The sequence below is a fragment of the Cavia porcellus genome, unplaced genomic scaffold, assembly GCF_034190915.1.
Source record: "Cavia porcellus strain 051 isolate PalLab524CR breed Dunkin Hartley unplaced genomic scaffold, mCavPor4.1 scaffold_1, whole genome shotgun sequence".
NCBI lineage: Eukaryota > Metazoa > Chordata > Mammalia > Rodentia > Caviidae > Cavia > Cavia porcellus.
The window spans coordinates 102,446,018-102,467,674 of NW_026947484.1; the positions used below are offsets into that span (position 1 = coordinate 102,446,018).

The 21,657-nt window shown below is 34.8% G+C and overlaps 1 protein-coding gene across 38 annotated transcripts in view; it reads right to left on the minus strand.

Annotated features, from left to right (window-relative positions):
* Window positions 1–1,140: 1,140 nt before the first annotated feature.
* Lingo2 (leucine rich repeat and Ig domain containing 2) overlaps window positions 1,141–21,657 on the minus strand; it is a 1,124,971-nt gene continuing 1,104,454 nt past the window's right edge. For all 38 annotated transcript variants that reach the window (XM_063252389.1, XM_063252376.1, XM_063252386.1 and 35 more), the window contains one exon: window positions 1,141–14,523. In XM_063252389.1, coding sequence (XP_063108459.1) covers window positions 12,669–14,489 — 1,821 coding nt within the window. In that variant the 5' untranslated portion in view covers window positions 14,490–14,523 and the 3' untranslated portion in view covers window positions 1,141–12,668. The remainder of the gene's footprint in view (window positions 14,524–21,657) is intronic.

The window sequence follows — 21,657 nt, forward strand, 5'->3', positions numbered from 1 at the left end:
TTAAAGGACATGGCAGCTTAAGGACTTTAGTGATATAGAAGGAAAAGTCATGTAATTGCAGAAAATTAGTGACGACTAGCCCAGCCTTGAAGAGTCATACGGTAGCAAAGAAAGAAGATACAAAGACGAATATTTACTAGTTGTTGAGAATCATTTTCTATTTTGTCTTTACTGTTTATACTAATTCTCTATTTTGTCTCCTGAGCATCATATACCATCTCTCATACTCATGGTAGACAAGTGATCAATGTGCAGAAGCTATCTGCTGTGGACTGAATTGTGCCTCCCTAAGTTTATAACCTAACTGTCCATGTGTTTGGAAACAGGGCTGTTAGGGCTGCTAATTAGGGTTTAAAGAGATCATAAAAATAAGACTAATCGAATAGAGTTGGTATCTTTATAAAAAGAGGAAGATATGTGTGTACATGTGTGTGTGTGTGTGTGTGTGCACATGTGCATTCGTGTACTGAGAAAACATTTTGTGAGGGCTCAGAGAGAAGGCAGCGCATGTGGGAAGAGAGCCTGTCTAGACACTGAGCATGTTGTACCTAGTTCTTAGACTCACTGGCCTTCGGCGCTGTGAGAAAATTAATTTCCATTGTTTAAGTTACCGCTGTGTAGTGCTTTGTATGGCAGCCAAAGCTAAGATACTAACAATGTTATGGGCTTTCATGGGAGGGGTTGGTTGTTGTTTCTCTGGGCAGAATGTTGGCCAGAGGATTTTTTTTTAATTAAGCTGAGCTTTTTTTAAAAATCTCATTTCTTACAGTTTCCTGACAGAAATAACATCCCTTGACCATTTTCCTATCACTTGTGGTGATATTTTACACATACACATATGCCTGTGCGAGTGAAAGACAGTTACCCTATACCTTGAAAGGCTCAGCTATTTCTTCACACCCACTTAGTGTCACATACAGACCAGATTTAGCCTTGAATGGAATAGTCAGAATGGAAATTTTTAACAGATTTATGTCAATTCTAAGTCTTGAACATTTTTAGTTTACTGCAGCTTAGATATTCAAGGACTAAGATGCCAATGAATGTAGGCTTCTATTAAAATATATAATTAACAATCCAAAGTAGTAATGGAATAAAAAAGATAAACATAAATATAGCTTTAGAACATTCAAAACCAAATACATTTTATAGGAAAGTATTTTATTTTTGTGTCTCAACAGATGGAATTCATAACCTTATTTTCTGATATGACAGTTCAAACATACAAATCAATTACAACAATGTGGTTTTCAGCTCCCTCCTCCCACTCCTGTAATTTAAAACAACTGACAATTTTGAAGGACACCAAGATGATAGGGCTTAAACAATATGGCAGTTAACATGGCCATCCAAGAAAATAATTACAATAGTTCTTCAAAAGAATTTGTCCTTTGAGCAAAACAGACTGAATGAAAAGAATCGTCATGAAGATAGTTTTCCTTCTAGTAAAAGGGAAAAGGGAAGTATGTTAAAACAATGGTACAGAAAAATAGGGAGTCAGAATGAAACCATCAGAAAGCCCCAGATAAAACAAACAAACAAACAAACAAGCAAACAAACAGAAAAACAAACCTTCTCCAATGAAACGCATCCTCTTGAAGATATCTTTTAAAACTCTTGTTTCATATTGAAATGCATGTTTCCCCTACCCCTAGTGCCTAGAAATGAATTATTTATGTACTTTGTTAAAATTAATAATTTTTCTAAACCAGCATCTCCCAAAGAGAGGGGAGAATTTGTTATTAATTTTGTAGAAGTCAGTGATTTTAAACGTAAACCAGCCAACTGACGGCCAGTATCATTTTAGACTCCAGTCTTAAGAGGAGGATGTGTACTCTGGTAGACCTGGGCTCCCAGGGGAGAGGAGTTCACACCCACTGATTTCTTTAGTCACCCTAAATCCTGTAGCACCTTTATAATGTGTTCTCATTTTTATGTCATTCCCCCATGCTTTTCACAGTATGCCTCACAGCACCCTTGTGAGGTAGGTAGTGTTATGGTCATTTTGAGAGACAGGGATGTAGAAATGTTCAGTAGCTTCCCATAGAGAAACCCGAATCTAGTGACAGAGCCTTGGAGACTCTTACTCTAGATCCTTGTTTTTTTAGTACTTAACCATTCTGACTCCCTGAGAATGGATCATTAAAGTGAGTAGGTCCTCATTGCCAGACTCATGCCTGGTCAGTTGGACACTAAGGCCCATCTCTAAACCATATGATTTGTATGATAGAATGAGAAATGGGTCATGAGCAATATGGAAGTCAAAGAGTTAATATGGATTAAAGTTTGAAGCACATTTTGATAGCTTTATTTACTGATGTGCTATTAAGTTACTATGATCATGGATATTCAATAGGTATTACATGATTTAATAATTGAACGAGTGAATGGAGTCTATGCCTGGATATGTGGAAAATTAAATTTTCTGCATCTTTTAAAACAAAAGCTAGAAAAATCTGATGTATAATTTTTAATTAAAAATGAGTAGTTTCCTGAATTTTCAGTTTTCCTGTATTTGAGTTAATGTTGGCAGTATTTAGAAGTGTATAAATACTAAGACATTTAAAATGTTTTTCAATACAGAATTTGTTTACTTACTGGTTTGGAACCCAAACCATGAAGAGGCAGGCAGTGACACAAACACAAACACCACCCATTCTCCAACACAGTTAAAGTCTCAGTGTACTTACTTGCTTTTTATCACTCATCCAAAAACCTACCCTCTCTGGTTCTTATCAGATGCTATTCTGAAAAGACCCTGAACTACCTAAACAATGGACTGTCTTCCCTGCACTTACCAGCCAGCGTTCATTTTTGAGTCATTTTCCATTTCTGTGAACCTAATTTTCTTTCTTTCTTTCTTTCTTTCTTTCTTTCTTTCTTTCTTTCTTTTTCTTTCTTTCACTCCAGAAGATTCAGGGAAAAAACAAGCAAACAAACAAACATCCCAAAAACCAACCAAACAAACAAACAAACAAAAAAAAAACCCATTCTTTTGTATTGAAGGCAAACCTATATTAATGTCAGCAATTTTCTTAAAGCATTGCCATGGAGGGCTCTTTAGACCACTAAAGTACAGGCAACTGGATTACTAACATAGAAGAGCTTATATAAATCCAGATGGTGGAGCTGGTAATCTCTTTGCACTACACATTTATTTGAGGTCCAGTGCATTTATTCCCTGTAGGATGGATGTTTAAGCAGATATGCTACGAGCCATAAGAATGTCAGGTGCCATAGAATGAGTTTATATGGGTGGGTGTTTAAAGAAGTATTTACTTAACTTTCACAAGAGCTCTGTATGTATATAATTAATGTAACCTATTAGTCTTTTATACATGTAGCTAATAGTCCATGGCTAAAGGAATAGATTAGATGTGGTGAATTGCTCTGTGCTGTAGCGCTAAAATGTGCAATCTCTTGTGCTAAGGAAAAACATGACCAGGGAGGCTATGTTTAGAAAAAGGGTTGCCTTAGAGGGAGATCTGATAAATAGATTTACCTCCTAATATAAAAATCAAAATAATAAAATTATTCAGTATAGATGTACCTTTTGCAATCATATACAAGATTTAAGTTTTTCAATCAAAGAGGCAATTAGTTTACTAGCACATTAGACTAGTAGACTCCCCTTGGGTTTTCAAATCTCAGCTACTAACTTCCGAATGATGAGTTGTATTCTTTGTTTTCATTATTGATGTTCAGACAGAGAAGACCATACATCTTCCATCTGCCAGTTCATCTCCTTATCATTTTTGTAGATGGTACTCATAGTATAAAACTATATGTGTGTGTATGTGTATCTGGCATTAAAATACACGTACTATTCAGAGAGATTACTGACATGTTCTGATTTACCAAGTTCAGAGAATTGTGGAATGAGTATGGGTATTGGCTGCATAGCTATAAGAAATCCTTCCAAATCCAGTATTTTTACAGAAGGTCACAATTTTTGCTCTAGTTATTTATAATAGTTGATGAAAGGCACTAGAGGGACAAGCCCTAGATGCCAATGTCTCATATTTTTCACAGACTATGGTAGAAATTCAGGTGAGTTTTTGCTCAGGTTTAACTATCTTCTCTTCAATTTGACTTTTATGGTCAGGAATCTTTATGTCTTGTATTTTGAGTCTGATGATAAGATAACTAAGAATATAGGTTTATACAATAAATTTATCTGCCTTACGGAGAGTAGATAGGAACCTATAATTTATGTTTGATTATATCAAATGACAGAAAACATTCAAAAAGCTGTGCTTGTTGCAGAAAAATGGGAAAAACAAAAATGGAAACAGAAAAATGAGAAAAACATGAAGCAAAACAAAGACAGAAACAGTGATGAACTTTTAATTTTAAGAAGTAACACATGACCAGAAATTCTTTAGAAATATGGAGCCAAGATGCTAAGGTAAAAGTAAGTTTAAGTTACCTTTTAATAATTTCACTTCACTGAATTATCTCTTTCCCATTATTTATGAATGAGTTATGGAATATTGGGACAATCTTAACTGATCAGTGAGTTTCCTTGATAATCAAACTTGTATTAGTTGGCAAAGACGTGTACCCAATACATTCAGAACTATGTTTACAGGACATTGTTTTGTTTTTGTCATGCTGGTTTAGTGCTATGAAAACCCACTGTCAAAGACATAACTCTTGCTCAAGCAATTCTGGATTACCAAAAAATTTTCAAGGAGAAGGAAATCTCTGTATGGTAGCAAGCTCTCCATTTTGCAATTAAAGAGCAGCAAAGTAACCTTTCCTTGAATCCCTCAAATAACAGCCTCAGAATTTGTGTTTGCTGCTGTCTACAGGTCAATCTCAGGCTTTCTTGTCATCTAACATATCTTCCAGTTACCCTTGCTGTCAGCTTTGTGCTTTCACCTACACCTACGTGCCCTTCACTGGAAGGCATCAAATGAACTACAGGAGGTAAGGATGATGCAATAGCTGGTGACAGTACCTGAGCACAGCTCCCAGAAGCCCAGTCCCTTAAATACCCCCAAGAAGAAGAGCATCTTCCATCTCAGCACATGCACTGCATGGGAATAAATTCTAAACTTTCAATTCATTTCTCTTTAACACTAGACAACCTTCTCTCTTTTGTTACCAATTTGCTTGAAGATAATTTTCCCCCTTTAATATTAATATTTGTCCCTTTGTTTTTTACATGAGGTTTTGGATCATGAAAAGCTGACTGAGTGAAAGCTAACATAAACTAGATGATGATGTAGGTAGGTAGTGTGGCTTGCCTAACCCTTCCAAGTCAAATGAAATTGAGATAATTTTGCAAGTGATACAGGATTTATTTTCACTAACATAGAATATTTTTATAGTATCATTGATAGTGCATAGATTTCAATATCTAGCAGGTCAAATCTGACCCTTTTGTGACTTTAATAAAGAACCTGATACAGCCTACCCTCTCGTACTCTCTGCATGGTCTCCACTACTGCACCACAGAAGCAAGAGTCCACTGGTGGGCCTCTTCTGCCGGCTCTGTAGAAAATTTTGTTAACGTGGTGCTCACACAATTTAACAGCCTTGTGTTCCTTATGAGTCTCATGTAACCTACTTTTCTCAGTAAGAAGATATTTTCTATGTGACTCCAGTGACCTTTTCTTACATTTTATTTCTTGATAGCCCAGTGGATTCAACTGAATGTCAGATGCTTAAGCCCTTTTTATCAGCAAAGAAAATGTTTTCTAACGTATTTTACATGTAAATAAGTTAACTTGTTTTTACATGTTAAAAAAGCAACATGCCCACATGATTATTCAATAATAATAGTAAGACATAAACCTAAATCAAGATAATTTTGCCTTTAGCATTAATAATTTAAGAACAAACCAAGCTATCAGGCATTTTTAAGAAAAGTTTTGTTAGAATGGTGGTTAATTACTTCCAATTGTGGTATATTCCCAGAGTGAGATTTTGGTAAAAGACAGTAAAGAAAAATACAGAGACACATTATCTTTTTTCTTGTTCCCTCCTGTTCAAAGTTAACTTTTTAAAGTTACATTTTAAACACTTAAAAAAAAAAATCAAACAACCCTACCCCACATATTTATATATGTATATATAAACAATAGTTTTATTATAATTTGGAGCATTGTACACTTAATGGATAAAATGTATAGACAACTGTCTTGTGCTTTAAATAGCATACATGTGTATGGTGCATCTAATTTTATCACTGGAGGATGACAGCATGTTTTCTTATAGATACTTTCTATATATTTCTTATGACTTAACTTCAGTATGGTACTATCACACAGATGTATGTCTGAATCAGTACATGGCTAGACACATACTGTTTTAAGGAATGGGAGAAATTTTCCAAATCTGAGTTACTCTTTTGCTTAACTTTTTTGTTAATCATATTTCATAGATTGTATCAATTATATTAAAGTTCAGAATAAAGCAATTCAGAATGGGAGGTGTGCAACAAAATAAAAAAAAAATTAACATAGCAACAAAATTTCTGTTTTTTAAATTAAAAAAAAAATAGTCCTGTTAGATCGAGTGCAAAATCTGACTCACTTTCAGTATGGCCAGAACAGAATCATTTGAACTTTACTGAGATTAGTACAATCAACCAATCTAGAGAACATAAATTTGCATTTCTGTTGTCTTCTAATGGAAATTAGCATACTAAAGGTAGAGGCTTCCTTAAAATGTGAAGTACTCTCTTGATTATGCCAGCTCTTTTCTCATCCTGCTAAGGCTATAAATAAATCTTCCTTTTTAAGTCTGGCATTATATCAACCCACCTGCTTCAGGAAGGGGAAAAAAAATCAGAATCACTCAACCTGCAGATTGCTGTCAGCTTGTGATTATATGAATGGTAAGTCTTAACTTTTAAAGTGTTATGAGATAGGCTGGAGGGGTTTTTTAAAAATGCAATTTACAGTTTAACAATTATCCAAGAATTTCTGAGTAGCAGTGAAAGAAGTCTTATCCCTGGAGAAAGCGTTCATTCATAAGGCATGAGAGCAGCTCAGAGGTAACAGTGGTAAATAGGCAGGTAGGAGTCCAAGGATCATTTTAGTTGTGGTTTCAGGAAATAAGACAGGAATGGTGCGCATGACAAAGCTTTAGTGTATGGGCTGTCTCAGAAGAGTTAGTACATCCTCCCCTCTACCCATGATTTTGTTTTCATGGTTTCAGTTATTTGAGATCAACCTCAATCTGAAAATATTAAATGAATATTTTTGTGTGAGTGGGAAATATGCATGGGAGTGTAGATTCATATAACTCATTGCAGTATATTTTTATAAATGTTCTATTTTTATTATTAGAACTTTGACCTCCTGCTATGTTTAGTTTATAAATTAAACTTGGTCAGTAGGTTTATATGTGTAGGTAAAAAGATAGCTCTTTATGGAGCTCGATGCTTCCTGAACTTTCAAGCATCCATTGAGGATATTGAGATCCTCAATATCCCTTGAGGATAACAGAGCTACTAGGGTCCCTCCTATTTTCCTCTTTCCTATTTAGGATATTTTCCAAATAATTGGCAGTAAGTGATGGAGGAGTAAAGAACTTTGCAAACTGAAATGGGCAGTCTTGGGCACATGTAAGCTTGTCCTAATCGGAGTCTAGTAGTTGGAAAGAGACCATCAGTCTGGTCTGTTTTAGAAAAACAACCCTTTTACATTCATCTTATTCATGTTTTCTGTTGTTGTTGTTGCTGCCAACATTTTATTACAGGCCATCTGTCAAAAAGCTCACAGAGGATGAGGAGTTTGTAGTCCCTAAGGTTTTTTGAGAAAACATGTAGTTACTTCTGTTGCTCCCAAAACAGACCAATCAACTGCAGATTTCACTGGAGAACAGTGAATCTAGTCACTAATGATTGATTTACCACATGATTTACTTGGATAAACCTTGCAAGCCTAACCTGAAAGGCTCATGGATCCCATCGCTATTAGGTAAACTTAACAGAAGATCCCAGCAAGTCATCTTGTTTCATCTCCGAGGACGATGTTGTGAAGCTTTCCTTACCAATAGTCAGACTTTCACTGGAGAACAAATGAACAGGCTGTCTTAGGAATGACTTTTGAAGGGTAAAACAGAGTGTCACTAAGAGGTATGTGTCAAGTGTTTGCCAAAGTACCTAGAAACACCTACTGTTGCCCAGCAAAGTCTAAAATCAGGAGTCAAGTAATATTTAATTCCTAAAAGTTTTCTACACACAAAGACAGAACTCCAAAAGTCTTCCATCAGAACAAAAGAATTGAATGGCACTCCTCAAGCCAATGATGTTAAGTCAATGGAAATAACCAGGCACATGATGTATTAGCCCAAAGGGGAATGGTAACAGTGTTGAAGATAAGTCTTTACCACATAGAATGAATGGCTCTGATCCCAAAGCTTTTCTTATTGACTCATACGCTACAAAATTCAGTGGCATTCTCTTGTGAGCTATAGGTGGCCAGAATATAGAAAAAGAGATAAAAATAGACCCAAATGAAAGTTGTAAAAAGAGCATAATCTGATTCTTCTTCAGTTAGAAAATAACTATAAAAACTAGAAATAAAGACATAAAATTAAAATGGAACCCAGCACCTCCCTCCAATCTTGCTTTACATTCCTGATACTTCTTTTGCAGGTCTTAGCCTTCGAAGCTGAAAATGATCTATACATTTTCTTTCCTAAGAAGCCTGAAGATACATTCTGTGTTGTTGAATGCCTTCTCAGAATAGCCCCTGAAGATAAAACAAATATCCTTGTACCAGATGAAGGGAGACCCTGGAAACATAAGTTAATTTAAGTGGGCCTCTGTTCATTTCATTTCTCTTAACATTTCATTTTTAATTCTAATATAAAAGTATTTTATTCCCACTCGAGTAATAGCAACAAAAATCAGGTTTTAATGGAGGGGGGTTTAAATAATCCATATTTAAATAGTCATAAAAGGTTATAAGTTCTGGACTCTTGTGAGATTTGAGAACAGAACATTTGACAGAACAACAAGAATAGAATTCACTCTAAAAATAGCTATAAAGTAAATCTTAAAATTCTTTTGTATTAAAAAGAGAGTTGTGGGTGATAAGCATCAACTGAGAGGGTTGAGCAAAACCAGAGTTCTGACAAATGTCTTCAGAAACTGGGAAGCATGAGTCTTAGCAGTTTCTGGGTTATATTTTAAAACTTTAAGAATATTTGAAAAATGTGATTATAAATGTAATAAAAATGAAAAGGGGTTAGAAAAGGGAGTAATATAAGAATTTGGAAAAATACAAATTTCTCATTAGAAACATATTTGCTTAGGTGAGTTATTTTGCATACATACACATACATACACACTATATTTCAAACACTATGTATTAATTTTCTTACATCATTAGGACTATTATGGGAAATTTTTTCTAATATAGATTTAATAACTAGAGAGAGTAGTATTTCTCTGAAAATATGCTTAATAACAAACAGAGTTCTGGTCAACTCAAAACGAAATTCTGAGCTAAACACCTGTACTTGGTAGAATACGTTGAAACAAAAAGTTCTGGAAGAAGATAATTCAGAAATGTCATAACCCAGGGGACAAATTTGGCCCATACACTGATCTGAGCAGCTACAAAAACAAAACAAAACAAAACCCAACAACAACAAAAAAACTTAACTATTTTAAAAACTGAACATTAAAATCCCAGACTTACAGTTGATGGAATACCAGAGCTTTGCAGATACAAAAAGGAACCCAAGAATTGTACTAATAGTGAGTGTACAGAAGTTAAATATTTAGCTAGTTACTTGTAAATTCATTACTAATGTCCTTTAGGGAGAAAGTAGTCAATTCTTCTGGAAATAGTCAATTTAATTTCATGGTCTGAGCACTTATGAGGATGATACTTGCACCACCTATATATCATATATATATATATATATATATATATATATATATATATATATGCCTAATCCAAATAGCAATTTTACTTCAGCTAGGTTGCATTCAGGCATGTTTCAAGGAGTAGCGGTGTATTTTAATGTTGACCAACTTAGGTTTTATGGAACTCTAGTTTCTGAAGGTATTAACAATTAATCATGAATTGACTTGTTTCATGTTCAAATCAGAGAAATCCCAAAGTAAAAATTATTAAACATGATTCTGTTATAATGTTTTTCAGAGGATTTATTAGGCTTCTATAGACTTTGAACCTTTAAGGAATGGATATAGAATGCAACATTTGCCCAACCTAATTAATCAGTGTGATTCTGGGATAATGCTTGGTAACAGCCAAGCTATTTTACAGATGAATCTCTCTTCTTCAAGTGTAATAATATCTAGATCATTTAACCAAAGCTTCTCATGGATAGGTTAATATTAGTGCAATTTCATTTCACTCAGGTATGTTGGCAAACTTTAACAGAAAATACAGTAAGTCACAAAGATTTTTGTAATTGTTCTGTGCTTTTGATTGCTCACACATGGTCTCTGACAGTTAGGTACTTGCTACATACAGTTTTGCAAAAATTAAAATGTATTAGAGTCTGTTTTAGAGGACTATCCTTCTACCTTAACTTTTTTCTTCTTTTTTTAATTTGGAAAGATCCACTTGATTTGCACATGGGTTAGGACTTTGACAGAATGTATAGAAAAGCTTGATTTGTATTATTAGATATAAATGGCTATACACAAAGAATTTCTAAAAGATTTATGATAATCACCAGGAAAGGCAAATGCATATTTTTCAAATTTTTAGTGTTAATATCTCATTTATATCCATTTTAAGGGAGAATTAAAGTTAATTATATTGGTATCAAATTGGCAAAATTATTTCTATATTTTTTCTAATGGGGTCAATTTTATTTTATTGAACTTTCTTGAAGTTTCAAATATTAAAAAAAAAAAAAAAAACCTTTTGAAAGTCAGACCTCCCGCCCATCTCTAATGTCAAGAAGGAAATCCCAGAGATCTTCTACATACATCCAATCCAAAATTAGGATATTTTTCAAGTCTCTCACAAAGTATGAAAAATAAGTAAATGTCTTATTTATGTTAATTAAATCTAAAATATTTCACAAATAAAATACATAGTCAATGCTATCTCAGATTCTATGAATATATGCTTTGAAAGCCACATTTGGCCAAATGAAACCTTTAGACCACATCATAATGAATTTTTTGAAAGAAAGGAATGTTTAATTTTGACTAACAGTCATTAATACCCATTGAATTGGGAAAATATTCTTGGGCTAAGGGAGCAAAAGAATCACCACAATTTCACATATTTTTAGGGCTATAAACTTAAATTTTTCCTCAGTGAAGTAAAAAATCAGTAGTTTTTAGCTCCTTAAAGAGTTTCTACTTTAATGAGTTACTACTCTTTAAAGAGTAGCTACTTTACAGAGTTTCTTAACTCTTTAAGATCAAATCTACACAAGATAATTTAAAAAATAAAACCAGATATGTACTTGATAAGGAGACAGGAAGAAACCTGGATGTTGCCTATTGAAGGTAACTCCTGGCATAAATCATTGTACTAGAGAACAGCAGTGTGGCAGTAGCTAGATGTTCCTTTAATTGGCAGTAATCTAATCTCCAGGTAACTATCACAGTTTAAACACATCCTTACTGGCATTTCCATCATGTTATGATGGGTCATCTTGGTTTATATGTTGGTGTCTGAGGAGAAATTCTCTTAAATCAGAGAGCCTTTCAACAACGAAATTATGATCTTAGTTACTGGTGAATTAACTCAATAATTATATATAATCATTACTTTTTCTAATTTTTTTGTAACTCATTAGTAGTGACTGGGGAAAAAAATCATGGAGTTATTTTCATTAAAAATACCTACCTTGCACTTTACAGGGCCATCTAGTGACATACCTCCTTCAGGAGAAATCAAGGGCTGTGTTACAGTAAATTGGTCCAGTGTGATATTACAAGTATAAAAAATATTCCATTCTGTATCAAAACTAGGCACATGCCTTTATTTATAGTAACAGAAGTTAACAGAGTTGAGCAGTTTTGCCTTGGGTCCTATTTCTTGGCATCCTATGTCAGACATACATATCTCTCAACACATCTCTGCCCATTACTCCAGGGATCTAGTTTCAAGCCGATCTGTAGGTAAAGGAAGGTGAAATCACACTTGGATCTATAGTGGTGAGTAACTAAAAGCACAACCTCTCATTCATATTGCTTTAAAACATATACAGCATATATGTTAAAAAAGAAAAGTAAAGAATATATTGATCTCTTTTTGGTGTTGAACCAACAGTATGGTATGATGCAAGGCTTTAACAAATGATAATCATAGATACAAAATTTTCTGTAGAGTGTGTTTTAGACAAATGTGTCTTTAATATGTAAATCCTACACTGTAGGTTGTTCTTATTTTTTCTTTTTGCAGTGGTAGAAAATGCTGAATATTGTCCATGAGCATGAGCCAAAGGTTCAGGTTCATTACTGAGATCCCCAGAATGCCAGTATTTGCAAAGCAAACAATTAGTATGCCACTGTGTAAAGGACTCTGACACATGCCTGCCTGCCTCTAGATGGAGAGTCTCCATAAGAAGTCCTCCTGCTTCCATGGACCCTGCTTTGACACAGACAAAGCTGCATGAAGCTGCCTCTCAGCCTAGTGATTTATTGTGCCAGACTGTCTTACTGACTACCAACAATGACACAGAGACAGTAGTGACAGTGTAGACCCTCAAATCATTTTCATGTTGAACCTCCTGGGTCCAGCTCCCTCCCCTTCCACAGCAGCACCATTGTTTTTTCGGGGCACGTATTCAAGGTCAATGCTGTTTTTGTGCTTGCCTTTCCCTCGGCTCCACACAAAAAGGAGGAGAAAACAAAATAAAACCACTCCCAGGAATGTGAAACAGCCCATGGCTGTAGATACTAGTATTGTTTTAAGGTCCAGGGAGAAAGTATTAGCATTGGTGCCATTGGAAATAGTGTCATTGGAGTCGGTCATGTACATAGGGGTCCTGTTTGCGTAAAGAAAGCGGTCTGAAGTGAACCCTTTCACAGTTAAGGAGGCTGTGAAGGTGTCGTTCCCAGCAGCATTGCTAGCGATGCAAACATACATCCCGCTGTCTTGGTCCTGGGCAAAGCGAATTTCTAAGGTGCCATCACCCAGCACAGTGGCTCTCCCATTGGACTTGGTGGTGATAAAACGCCTTCTAGGTGTCACCCAGGAAATCACAGGTTGTGGGTCTCCATCAGCATTGCACTCTAGCTGGACGGTCTGCCCTTCATCCACAAGCAGGTGCTGCAACTTCTTTTCACGGATTTTGGGTTTTTTACAGGTAAAGTAAAAAGAAAGGGCAGTGCTATGAAAATCCTTGAATGACCTCTCACGAATAGTATCTGGGCCAGCACACATGGGCTGCTGGCCACCAAACTGCAGTGTGGGCTGTCTCTGCAGGATCCAAAGGAGACGGCAGTCACAGGCCAGTGGGTTGTTGTTAATGCTCAAGACCTCCAAAGCTCGTGGGTAGGAGAATACGTTCTCTTCCAAAGTTTCCAGCAGGTTCTGAGACACGTTGAGCACACGCAGAAAGCGGAGCCCTTGGAATGAGTGAGGTTCAATGGTGCGGAGCTGGGCCCCCACTATATGAAGCTCTTGAAGGCGGATCAGGTCAGAAAACATGCCTGCTTCAATGGTACTGATGGGATTGTAGGAGAGGTTAAGGTGGGTCAGGTACACCAGGTGTTTAAGGGCAAGGAAGGGTACAGTGGACAAGTTGGTGTTAGTGATCGACAGAGAGGTGAGGTTGAGACCGTAGAGGCTATTGGCAGGCATCATATCCAGTAAAGGCCAGGAATCAATCTCTAGGTGTTTCAGGTGGAATAATCTTTTAAAGGCATACACGGGCATATTGTTGATATTAAGATGCTTTAGGTGCAGGCTGATGAGGCTGTGGAGGTGGGAAAGGGCTTCCGTTGGTACCGCTGTTAAATTGCATTTCTCCAGGGTGAGCTGTTCCAAGCTAAATAGCCCACTGAAGGCCCTGTGTGATATGTAAACCAAATCATTATCCCCCACTTCTAGAGACTTCAGATTATGCAGATCCTGGAACATGTAGTCCAGTAAAATGACAATCTTATTCTCACTAATGTCAAGCTTGGTAAGATTAGACAGCCCAGTGAATACTCCTAAAGGGACCAACTTCAAGCGGTTGCCTTTTAGGCGGAGGGAACGCAGGTTAAAGAGATTGTTAAACGCTCCTGGTTCCACATTGGCAATGATATTGTCACTCAAGTCTATCTCTTCCAGCAGAGGGTATGATATAAATTCTTCAGGGTTGATGCTTTTCAACCTGTTTTTGCTGAGGTCCAAGATCTTGGTCTCAATAGGGATGCCCTCTGGAATGGCGATCAGACGCCGTCTGTGGCAGCTAACGGATTTGTTCTGGGCAGAGCACTCACAGCGGGCAGGGCAGCCAGTGGTGGATTCCATGAAGATTAACAGCACAACCAGACCCAGGAATGGCTGCCAGCATGACACGGCCGTGTGAAGCATGACTCCACTCTTAGTCTACACCTCGGTCACGGGCCTGCACGGGTGTGGCAAAGAAGAAGAAAAGAAGTCGAGTTAGGGACAGATGTGTAAAGGGTCATAAATAAGGGAGCCAGTGTAATGAACAGAGTGCTGGGTGAGTAAGCAGCCGCATCTGGGATGATACCTGAGGGTTCCATTGTCACCTACATGATTTTGGACAGGTCATTTAACCTTTCTGTACAGTGGTGCTCATGGCTATGAAATAAGAACAATGAGGGGAACAATTATATTTCTAGAGTGTTCATGACAACTATAAAGAGGCAAATTAAGGGTCTGACACAGACTGTGAGACGAAATGGCACACACTTCATACAAAAAGGCTCTGTTTTGAATTCAAATGAGAGAAACAGAGGTCACTGGCTAAGAGGGAACCACTTCCGTGTGAATGAGTATTTAGACTGTACTTTGGGGAGATTGCCCTCTACGCAAAATGGAGCCAAGATCAGGCCCTTGAGTTCAATAGTTAGATGCAGTGCAAACATAGAGCTTTTCTTCATGCACAGATTCTAATAAAAAGAACTCTCACTTTTGTCAGGGTCTAGTGAATTTTGATTCATGAAAGTATTTTCTTATTCGTGACAAACAAATGGCTGGCTGCACTACGTGTGCATTTCTTACAGGGTTGAGGCAGGATTAAGGCTCCATGAGGACTGTGGTGGAGGTGCTTCCTATGTGACCTCATGTTACACACTGGGTAATGGCAGGTGAGAATGGAAAGGAAAGAAACTTTCAATAGTGATGTATGAACTGTTATTCTTTCATCTTCAAACCAACTTGACCTGTTAACACTGAAATTAAATCAGTATAAAATAAATTTGGAAATAAGTATGTCTCCCATGGTATGTAATTCAACAGTTTCTCAGCATTCTGTAGGATTATCTTCATTCATGAACACCATATTTGGTGAAAGTTTAAATACTTTGAAACAATATTTTTAGATAAAAGGGTATTTGATAAATTTCAACATTCACTTCTGAACTGTAAAAGAAAAGTTATTAATTTCTTCAATTTTAGTACTTATATGCATGAAGTATTATAAAAATATAACAAATAATAGATAAATTTAAAAATTTACTACAGTAAAAGATATTGTTATCAACCTTCATGACCAGATTTGATCATATCACATACTATACCTGTAGTTGAAGCTATATCTATATCCAACACAAGTTATTCATAAAAATAACCAGTAAAATCAAACTTAATGATACATCAGTAAACCACTAGAAAGTACCATCCCAAGCTGTAGAAACATGACAGAACATTGATAAAGTGTTAGCTACATCATTTAGGAATATAAATTATAACTGAGTATAATTGGAAAATAAGTGACAATGCTATTATCATTTTTGTCAAATTAATCTCTCACAAAATTCAACTGAAAAAACTATTAGAACGAATAGAATAAATTATTATGTTAAAAATCAATTTACTTATATATAAAGTCATTTACAAAATTTTGTAAACTTTCATTCAACAGCATTTCTAAAAAACATCAATTTCTTTATTTAGAGAAAAAAGCAAAACAGAAAAAAGTAGAAATAATTCAGAATTTCAAAAAAAGTAAGAAATGACTAATCAAAAAATAACACTAAAAATAACACTAAAAATACACAGTTGAAAAATAAGCACAAATATTTAAAAGATGATAAAATGCTTTACTATATATTTGAATATGATATGAAACATGAAAATAATACTATTATGTTGACACAAAAATATATAGGTAACAATAAAAAAATGCATCTAGATATATTTGAAAAGTTTGTTACAATGGTAAGGAAAATATAAATAATTGGCTAGATATTTAGTCATAAAAGCTGCACTTCACATCCACCCCTTCCAGTAAAATAAATTATAGGTGAATTAAGAATTAAAACATACAAAGAAAACAGTACTAGGAAATTCAATAATTTTATTTTAGAGCTGAGAAGCATTTTCTATGAGTAAAGCTACAAACCAAGAAGAAAAAATCCTTTCTGTTGTATTTAAAAATACCATTATAACAGACACGAGACACATATACACACAAGCAACTGCTAACTGGAGAACATATTTTAAAATCATATAACATATAATGGATTAAATACAGTAATAAACAGCTGTTAGATGAAAACAAAGAGAATGTGTACAGTAACAACTAGAAATAGATAATAAATGAATCACTAGTAAGCAGATAATAGCAAATTAATACAATAGAGATAGACAATTTTTGTTTGTGAGACTGAGAAAAACCAATTATTTTTAGCTCAAATTAAGGATAGAGATACATTCATCTGATGACATAAAAAATATAAACTGGTACAATCATCAGGTGGAGCAAATAAACAGGGAGGAGTTTGACTGATAGGCCTAATTTAAATACATCAAGTTTAAAATGTTAACCCTTTACACCACAGTTTTCAGCTTCTACAAATGAATCAAGAAATAATTGAACTAATAAACACATATGTTTGCTACTAACATCTACAATAGAAGAAAACTGAGGAACTGTAACAGTAAAATCTTCATTATGTAAATTATGCTCTAATCATCCAATAAAATACAAGGAAACAAATATACTATACAATTTACCTGGGAAGACAAAATTGTGATGCATACTCTCATTTGTGTGTATAAAAGTATATAAAATATGTATAAAATTGTGTTGTAGGGCAGCAATACATTTGGAATTTATAAGAAACAGGTTTATACCCAAAGTGAGTGTATCATTCACATGCACCTAGCAGTGAGTGAGTGCCTCAGGGCTCTCCATGCTCTCCAACATGAATAGTGTCAGACTTTATATTAACCATTCTAGCGAGTCCATATTATTCTGAAAACTAAGACTAACATACATCTTTTTGTGTCTTTAGTGTCCATTTATACAGAGTTTTTTTTTTTTTTTTGTAAATCTGATGTGTAGTGTTTTGCTTTTGATTGGCTTATCTTTTATTGTGGAGATGTAAAAATTATATATATATATATATATATATATTCTAAATATCTAATCTGTAGCAGAGAATATTCATGATACATATATCTAATAATTTTGGGCTTACCTTCTCATCCTCCACTCTCTTTTCAGTAATGGGACTGAATTCAGAGTTTCTGTATTGAGCTACATCTATCCTTTATTTTTTGAGATAAGATCTTGCTAAATTGTCAGGTTGAGCTTGAATTCATTGTCCCCCTGACTCAATCTTCCAGAGTGCTGGGATTACAGGTGTCTGCCATCACATCAGGGCATCCTTTTAGTTTCTTATTGGTGTGTTTTAAAGACTAGAGGTTTTAAAGTCTGATTAAGTCCACCTCATATTTTTCCTTTTTATGATTTACACTTTGTGCTTTATCCAAGATATTTCCCCATGTTAACGTAGTGAAGGTTTTCCTGTATGTGTTTTAGAAATTTTATAGTTCTGCCATTTATATTTAGTTCTATGGTCTATGACAGTTAAGCTAGATTGTCAGCTTGACTGGCTCGAGGGAAGCCTAGGGGATTAATAAAGCACATGTCTGGGGAAGTCATAGATGCGTGAACTTCAGCGCTCTACCGCATTACTGACCCCTTCCTCTTGGCTCTGTTCCTCAGATCTGCTGCCCAGAAATGGTACAACTGACTAATACAGATCCATTTTGAATAAATTTTTGAGTAGGATATGAGGTAGACAGAAATTTATTCTTCCTGAAAGCTATTTAGTTTTTCAAGTTTTATTTATTGAAAACACTTTTGTCCTTCTATTATGTTATGTCTAAAATCAGTTGTCTAAAATCTAAAATCAGTTGACCATATACATATATGCATGTGTCTATTTGTGGATTCTATTTGGCTTCATAAATTTATATATTTATCCTGTCAACAAAAGTAAAACTATTTTGGTTACTGTAGCTACTTATAGCAAGATTAAATCTTGAAATTGGGTGTAGTCCTCCAGATTTTATCTTCTTTTCACAGAATTTTTGGCTCTTATAGTTCATTTGACTTTCCATAGAGATATTTTAACATTGACTTGTTATTTTCTAATAAAAGTCTGCTGAGATACTGATAATAATTGTGTTAATAATATAAGAAAATTGATAGTGGGTACTCAGTCTAAAAATTTCACCATCACAGATCTAAGCCATCAAATAAATATATTTGTCTGCAGTTGTTGTAAAATGTCTTTATCATTCTTCTATTGTTTATAAGAGCTTGCTTTTATTCCTGGTCTGGTAGGCTGTAGGTCTTTTCCCTTGCTAAATATGGCTGTAATTTTTCAATTTTATCAAACTTTTGAAGGAACTATTGTTTACATTGATTCTTTCCATTTTGTGTTCTCTTTAGAGTTCTATTCTTATCTTTATTTCTGAACTTCTATTTTCTTTGGATAGAGTTTGATTTATTTTTATCTTTTAACTTTTTAGTTTCCTAAGGTATATTCTTTTTTTTTTTTTAGAGAAAAAAAGCAAAAACAGAGAAAAGGGTAGGAATAATACAGAATTTAAAAAAATAACAGTAAGAAATGTGTAGTCAAAAATAAGAAATCACTAGTTGATAAATACATTTAAATGTGCAAGATAAATAACCATACTACTAAGTTTTTGTTAGTTCATCAAACAGAATAGTTTAAACTGTCATTGTTTGTCCATTTCTTATGTTTTGATTTTGTAACTTGAACAACTACTTCTAAGATAACATACAATTTATCAACTAAGGTAGATTCTTATATCAATGATTTTGGACCTTTATTCTTCTCAAATACAAGCTTTAAAAACTACAACCATCTGCAGTGTCCCCAATAAAGTTGCATGTGTTTTGTGAACATGATCAGATCATAGGAGCACTCTATTATCAGTGGGTTAATCTACTGATGAGTGTATAGCTAAATTGGGAGGTGGCGCCTGGCTGGAGGAGGTAGGATACAAGGGGCTCGCCTCTGCTTCTGGCCACCATGAAATGAACAGCCTTCCTCCACCATGCCCTTCACAGGGATATTTTTTCACTGGAACTAGTTGACCCTGAACTACAACCTTTGAAATCACAAGCTGAAATAAATAAGTGGCAGGTGCATTTTTGTCCCAGCAACAAGGAAGCTAACTCCTTCACCCTTATATATACATATTGCTTTAGCTGAATTTTACAAATTTCATATCTTTATAAATTTTGTGTAATTCAGTCAACAATATTTTCTAATTGTGCTTCCTTCTATGACTCAAAATGGCTTATTTTCAAATATATAGTTCTTTCCTATATGTGTTGTTTTTTTTTTCTTTTTCGGTTTTTATCGGTACCAGGAACCGAACTCATGACCGCCTGCTTGCAAGGCAGGTGCTTATGCCGCTGAGCTAAATCCCCAGCCCCATACATGTGTTGTTTTTTATTTCTTAATTTAATTGTATTGGAGTTCAGAACATACTATGTAAAATCTCAATCCTTTGATTATTAGACCAGCAGAGGATCAATCTTGGTTACCATTTCATGTGTACTTGAAATGAATGTGCATTTACAGTTTGCCAGTGTATTAGTCTCTGAAAGTCGCTGCAGTTAATGAGTTTGATTGTGCTGTTTGGAACTTCTAAACCCTTATTAAAAAATTCCTCTGACATATGTGTGTTAAAATCTCCAGTGATGAATGTGAATTTATTGTTCTAATTTATTCCTTTTCTAGAAGTTTTGGCTGTGTATGTTCATGTTCTGATATTAAGCAAATATTTAATGTTTGATGCACTGATATTTTATAGTTGAGAAGAGTCATCTTTATCTGAAGTAATACTGCTGTCTTTATATAATTTTTTGTTAATATTTTCATGCTTATTTCATTTTAGTCCATTTAAGAGTAAATTTTACAAAATTTATGAATGACAATACTCAGCACAACAATAAAAAAATAGCCAGTTTATTTCCACTTTGGAAATAAGATCTCAAAGACATGTTGATAGTATCTGGTCTAATGCATTGAGAAACAGAGCCTCTGGTTATTAAATTCATATAGATGAAGCTATTTTAAAATAACTTCATTCTAGTTACAGTCCGCTAGAAACATACCTGAAATGAAACATTTCCCTCGCAGCAAAAGGCAAGATGATAATATGTAATAAACGTGATCCTCAGAAATATCTAAACAGACATTATTTGCTTTGTCGTTGATGATTCCCTATCTTGCATCAATAATTTTCCTTCAGCAAATATCTTTTATCTTGCATTCCCATTATCTCTTTCTGCCTTTTGTCTTGAGTTGCTAATGAATCATGGAAATAGTTCACAGTATGACATTTTAAATGATTAATATAGCCACTAGAGTGTTCTTTTGTTGCTGTTATTGTTTTGTTTTTTGGGACAAGGTTTTACTATGCAGTTCAGGCTGGCCTTGAACTCACTTTGTAACCCAGGCTGATCTCAAAATCACAATGATCCTCCTGCCTCAGTCTCCTGGCTGCTGGTACTACAGGCATGTACTTCCCCGCCTGGTGTATGTTGTTGTTTGTTTGTTTGTTTTCTTTTTGCTCTTATTTTTGTTTTTGTTCTGTTTTTTGATACCAAGGATCGAACTCATGACCTTGTGCTTGCCAGGCAGGTCCTTATGCCACTGAGCTAAATCCTCAAACCCAAAGTGTTCTCAAGAGTAATGTTTTCATGTTGTGTCTTTTCTCGTGCTTTTACTATCTACATTAAAAAAAAAAAAAAAAAGGCTTCTTTTGTTGCTAGCATGTGGATAGTTCTCCCTTTTGAATTCAGTCTGATGGTCTCTGATTTTTGTTATATTGCTTAGCCTATTAAAATCTACATTTTTGAAGGCCATTTATGATGTATTTATGAATGACATTTTGCTATTTGATGTCTTTGTCTTTTTTCCTGCATTTCTCATTTCTTGCTTCATTCTGTTTTATTTTAGTTTTTTAGTATTTTATATTGATTTTTCTTTGACATCTTAATAGGCTTTATCTTATTTTTATTTATTGTTCTTGTACTAAACATTTTTAATCACAATCTACTTCAGCTTGATTTTCTTATGATTTAGATCTTAAATGTGTCTTAAAGGACCACATGCTAAAGTGTTGGTCCCCGATTTGGCTCTATTGGGAAGTGGTGAAATCTTTAGGAGGGACCTGGGACCTGGGCCAGGAAGTTAGGTATTGAGACACTGGACTCTAGCTTTCTGTTTTCAGTTCC